A 6,208-nucleotide genomic window follows, 5' to 3' on the forward strand; every position below is an offset into this window, starting at 1 on the left:
ACAAAGCCAGTAAGCACTGCCACGCGGAACACTCCATGTGAGAGTGTGGGAGGCAGGGATGAGGATGTAGCTAAATTCCTTCTGGGAGATTCAAACTACTTCTGGTCCCCTCCTCCTTCCATACTTATGACAAACTGAGGTCTAATTTCTCCAAACTGCAGGTGGGGAAACCAAAGATTTTACTGGGTTTACTTGCGGAGATGGGTGAGTGTCTACCCACAGGAGCGTGGGTGCTCCCCTCCTAAGGTCGCACTGGAAAGTCTCCATCCAAGTGTGGATTGTGACCACCCTACAGTCTCACAAAATGACAAGCAGAAAATATACCCCTAGTCATTGTGCCCTCACCCCCATGCAGCTAAGGCCAACTGGTTGGTTGGGAGGTGTGACTGACTCTCTCTGCCCCTCCTTTCTTTCAGAAGGTCAACAGTCAACAAGTTTGTGATGGTCTTAAGCAAGCAGGTACAACCAAGCTTGGGAAGACTGCATCTATCCACACTTTGCCAGTCAGAAGCCAGTCCTCTGGGACGCTGTTGGGAGCTGGAGAAACAACATTCATTACCAAAAAATATAATATAGCTCTACAAACAGTTGACTTAAGCAGGAAATTCTGCCTGCACTAGTAACCTTGAGAAAGAATTTATGGCAAGGTTATCTTTCTCTTCCTCTTGCAAACAGTTCTCGGAAAAGATAAGTCATGCAGTAATCTCTTGGAACACCTGGTGGTCAGTCACGTTGCTGAATTGCTCAGTCCCTCTCCCATACCCATAAGAATGCTGTAACCTTTGACCAACTTCTTCAACCCCTTCTAAATACAAACTGTATATAAGGAAAGCTTGCAGTTCAATAAAGCGAACCCTTGACAAGTGGACTTGCTTGGGCTCCGTCTCCTCTTTCTCGCCCGTTTTTCTTTTCAGGGAGTGTTTCCCCTCGAGCTTTACCTGTACAGCGTCCCCGTAGGTGGGGGCAGGACGCCATATAAACCAGCAGCCTATGCTACAAGGCCATGATTATAGTTGAAAGTCATGCCAAAGGTGGCTAAGTTTATATTAGGTTGGTATAGGCAGAGGGTTGGGTGATTCCTTGCAAGGAAGGAATTATCTTAGAACAAGGAGGCACGGTGCATACTTCTGAGCCAAAGCAGTCTTATCTCTACGGTTCTGAAAACAAAAGAGCAGCCAAGAACTCAGATTTTAAGATGCGACCCCTCAATGGTTTTAGGACATTATGAGAGCTGAAGAAATGGGCAGCATGGATTAAGAAAAACTGATCGGATCAGCATGTGTGTCAGTTACATGACCAGAAGGCGGTAGGGGCACAGGGAGAGTAGAATCCTTCAGGATTCATGTTTATACGAATCTGCATATTCTAAATACTTAGGTGTTGTAGCTGCTTGTGCGGATGTATGCCATGCAAGCATGATGACTTTCAAAGTTTTCATCTCATGCTGCCTTCCTCGTGTGGAAAGCCAAGTCCTAAAACTGTTTTAAGTGTATTAAGTGTTCTTGTAGCACTGCTAGTTTTATCTGCTTTCTCTTTGTAGTGAAATGTTACGGCTTTGTGCTTCTCTTGTAACAGCTTCCTTTTCTGTATCTGGCATAAGACAAGCAGAAGTTATTCAGCCAAAAATTTCTGGTCCTCGGTCTTTAAGGTGAGGTCCTAGAGGATTACACTTTGTCTTACGTGAGACTATAAAGTTCCATGGTTTGCTGCTTATATATCTAGACAAATGTGATAATAAGACAGAAATGATTTTACACAAACTGTCCAACTTGGACATATGCACCAAACACAAACAAGAAAGGTACAGGAACAACAACAACAACAACAACAACAACAACAAAAACCCAGTAAGCACAGCAGTAGTATGTGCATATGTGTGCATGTGTAACCACACACCATTGATAAGGCTGGACAAAGATGAGAGAAATACCTTGTGAAGAGTGAAATATGTTTGTCTTGCAACTTTCCACCTGCGTAGCACATATAATAGCTGATGGAAGAAATCAAGTCCCCTGAGTAGTTACTCACCTGGTGAGTGATAACCTTCAGCCTCAGTTACCCCTTTTGAAAATTATCCACAAATATTTCTATACTGGTTCAATTTGCCATCTTTCCTCAAACCTCCAGGGTATTGTCTCCTTTTCTGCATTTGGTGGGTATGTGTTTAAGGACTGTCCTCGTAATAAGTCATTACTGGGAGTGTGGATATGAGTACACAAAAGAATAAAAATTATCATCATAATAAGGTTGCCAAGTACATTAAACCTAAGTTTAAAAAAGACGGCTATCAAATTCTGCTGAGCAGATGATTGAAAATGAAACTTATGTACTAGTTTGGGCTAATTTTGTACGACTTTTTTTTTTTTTTTAAGAATTATGTATTTGTCAGGCACTGTGTTAGAGATTTGCATTAATGGTCTCCTTTAATCTTTGCAACATGCCTATGAGGAAGGAAGGTTTTATACTTTTTTCCACATTCATTCTTCAATTGAGGGAACAGAGAAATAAAGAAACAGGCAACTCTGCCAAGTTTGCACAGACGCTGGTTTACACAGCTAATATTTTTATTGTTGTTACTAAGTGAGAACCTGCTATTTTTTCCCCACAGTATAGCTGAAATAAAGAAACAAAAATGCTCTGTATCCAAAAACTTTCACTCAGGTTAACCTACGTGACTTTACAAACTCGAACTTCTTAATAATACGTTGTCGAATTTGCTTGGTCTTGATGCTGTAGACAATGGGGTTCATGAGGGGAGGTACCAGAAGATACACATAAGACATCAGAAGGTGAACAATGCGGGGCAGATGCTCACCAAAGCGATGCACAAGGGATAACCCAATCATAGGGATGTAGAAGAGCAGCACAGCACAGATGTGGGAGATGCACGTGTTGAGGGCCCGGAGGCGCTCCTGGTGGGAGGCTTTGCCTAGTACAGCCTGGAGGATAAGGGTGTATGAGAGGAAGATGAGCAGGGAGTCTACACCCACGGTGCAGGCCACCACGAAGAGTCCGTAGATGTGGTTGACAATGATGCTAGAGCAGGCCAGCTTCATGATCTCCAGGTGCAGACAGTAGGCATGCGCCAGCACATGGGAGCGGCAGTATTGGAAGCGCTTGAGGAGGAATGGCAATGGGAGGATGAGGAGAGCGCTTCTCAGCACTGAGCTCAGCCCCATCTTGACAATCCGTCTGGGAGTCAGGATGGTGGAGTAACGCAATGGGTTGCAAATAGCCACGTAGCGGTCAATGGACATAGATAAGAGAACTGATGACTCCACTAAAGACAAGGTGTGGATGAAGAAGAGCTGAGTAAAACAGGCAGGGATGCCAATCTCTCTGGCATCAAACCAGAAGATGCCCAGCACAGTGGGCAGTGTAGACAGGCAAAGGCCCAAGTCTGTGAGGGCCAGCATGGCCAAGAAATAGTACATGGGTTCATGGAGGGTGGCATCAGTTCGGATAACATGGAGAATGGTAACGTTCCCCAGAATAACAGTCAGGTAGATGGAGCAGAAGGGGATGGAGATCCAGCTGTGGATCTCTTCTAGACCTTGAAAACCCGTCAGGAAGAAAGTGGCTTTTTGGAGGCTAGTGTTGTAAAGGATGATCATGGTTTACAACCTTGTATTCATCAACCTACGGCATAGAATAGATTCAGAGTGGAACAGAGCTGAATCCTCTGTCAACTAAATGTGCAGGACCAGGGAGTCAGGAGGGGTCTGCAACTAGAAGACTTTACTACCCTTTTCTAGAGTGATGAGGTGCATGACCATAGCAGGTTGCTATAAGCTATGCATGCTGTGAAATTTAGCTTTAGGGAGGCATGTTCTGTACTGTTGACCCCTCCAAGGCTCAATGAGGTAACCTCAGACAGAACTTTTAGGTGTGTTTCATCCCAACATGCTAAAACATGCATAAACACCTCATATATGTGGCAACTGTCTCTGCAAGTCACTATGCATGAATACCTACTAGAGTTAGCTGTTCATAATGTGCCTTCAAATATTTAGTAATTTGTCTGGGTATTTTTTTTCATTCTAAGTTACGTAGCTTATGGGGGAGATTTTCAAAAATGTTTAGTAGATGTTTGTTGACATCTCTGAACTTGAGGCTTATGAGCAGAGTAGTATATTTACTGTATCTATGACAGCTATATGTGGGTGCTACTTTAGTTTTCCTGTGGTGATATAAAGAAATGTTTATTTACCCCAGATGGGCACCAAGAACCAAAAAAAAAAAAAAAAAAAAATGATTGCCACCAAGTATAGCTTGGTGAACCAACCAGTTTACTGGGCTCAGTTTCAGAGCGTGGGTGAAGGATTGTTTACAAGTGTGTAGGTGACCTCCAAACATCTGTACACTTAAAAATTCCCACACTAGAATGGGTGCTGACTCTCCAAAGCTCCATAGCCCTCTAGCTAACCTTCCTCCCACTATATGCTCTAGAACCTCCCAAGACCACGAGCACCTTGGGTTGGGGAAGTGCAGGAGGGCTGAGTAACTTTAATTTCAGGTGAGAGCTTGATGTTCTCACCACTTTTTCCACAAGGAAATTTTAACAGGCTTTATCTTGTAAAGGTCTTTTGCAGGTAAACAGTGCCATGAATTGAAGATGGCTGTGGCCCCTCATGCCCAGTGTTAACTTTCCGCAGCAGTGGGTGAGAAGTCATATGGTAAATGTAATTCTGAAGCCCAGAACTGAGGGATTCCTTAGTGGCAAGTGAGGCCTTGGAAAACATTGTAGGAGAGAGAGTTTGAGGGTTAGACCTGGGAGACATCAGGAGAGATGTGTGTCTCTAGTTTCAGAGTGGATAAACTAGGACTTTACAGAGAAATAGGGAGGCAGAAGAGTCTGATGAACAAGAAACAAAGGAGAAACAATGGAAATGACTAGGAGAGACTCCAATCTAGAGAATGAAGAATGCGCTATGCCTCTGGGGCTTGGGTGGATAGGACTTCCAGGCATGGATTCCTATACTACATGAGAAGGTGGTCCTTTGATCTGCTTTCAGAACCAATACTGCAAAATGCTCTATTGTGTCCTATGTGTGCAAGTGTAGTATGACTAACATTTCCACACAGGTTTTGGAAAACTTAAAGTAGTGTTTGCCATATGTGCTATTTTACTGAATGCTTGTTATTCACTCTGACACCAATACTGTCACATCAGTTCTAGTCCTGCAAAACATGGAGAGGTAGAATGATATGGTTAAGATGAAAGAAGCAGGAAAAAAAACGGAGTATGAATTCCAAATGCTGGTGGTATGCTGGCTTTCATTGTACTTTTACTGCCATTGCATGGAAAATTAGCTGTTACAAGTATTAGACAATTCAAAATTAAGCTTAAAACTCTGAGTTGCCTAACTTGAAGAAGTCTGTTTGTAGCACTTTCAGTTATATGAATAATTGTAGATGAACCAAGGCTGGAAATATTAGAGAAGAAATGCATTTTGGGGGGCTGAGTTAAGTTTAGGGCATGCTGAAATCAGATTCCAAAAGCAATTCCTGCGTAGTAGCTGGGAGACATTATGCACACTGATGTTTGGTGTGAGTTGAGAGCTTCTTCCCTAGAGTACTGAGTGTGGATAAATTGCTAGGAAGTGCGTTATGGAAAGAGGAGTCAGGAGCTTAGATCTGCACACTGGAAATTGTTAAAATGAAGACAGCATAAAATTAGAATAATGAGAGACAGAGGGAGAATCAGAGAAACAAAAGGAAGAAAAGGATTCCTGCCTCTTTCCCTCTCATTTGGTTTGAATAGGAAGGAATTGTTAAAGACAGAGACATGCTTTTTATTGTACCTAGCTACAGGGTCACAGCAGGGGTGGATAAGAGGCTACAGGACTGGTTGTGTTAAGCTCTGGCCTTTTGTCTCTCTCCTTCGCGCTTGCTCCCCTCTCTATTCTGCCTCCTCTATTTCTTGCCATTTCCCCTTTCCTCTCTTTCCTCCTCTGTTTTGCTACTTTTGGCATAAAAGAAGTTGGGCAGTTTCTTCCCAGGAAGACCATAACCATACATTACTATACAACTTGAATGTTCCAAGGTGCTACAAAATTCACCTTAATAATTAACTATCAGAATAGTAGCTTATGTAAGGAAAGTATAGATTACAGTTCCAATTTTAATGATCAGAGACCTATATTCTGATTAGAAAACAGACACGAGGTTAAACAGGATGAACATGCTTTGTAGAGAAACATACTAA

At 42.8% G+C, this 6,208-nt stretch overlaps 1 protein-coding gene across 1 annotated transcript; it reads right to left on the bottom strand.

Moving 5' to 3' along the window:
- Positions 1 to 2,657: 2,657 nt before the first annotated feature.
- Positions 2,658 to 3,614, bottom strand: LOC103750872 (olfactory receptor 51G1). The gene has a single exon (XM_008854145.1). It carries the CDS (start codon positions 3,612 to 3,614, stop codon positions 2,658 to 2,660), a length of 957 nt encoding a protein of 318 aa, XP_008852367.1.
- Positions 3,615 to 6,208: the final 2,594 nt, after the last annotated feature.

The sequence above is a fragment of the Nannospalax galili genome, unplaced genomic scaffold (assembly GCF_000622305.1).
Source record: "Nannospalax galili isolate Female #2095 unplaced genomic scaffold, S.galili_v1.0 scaffold1387, whole genome shotgun sequence".
Taxonomy (NCBI): Eukaryota; Metazoa; Chordata; class Mammalia; order Rodentia; family Spalacidae; genus Nannospalax; species Nannospalax galili.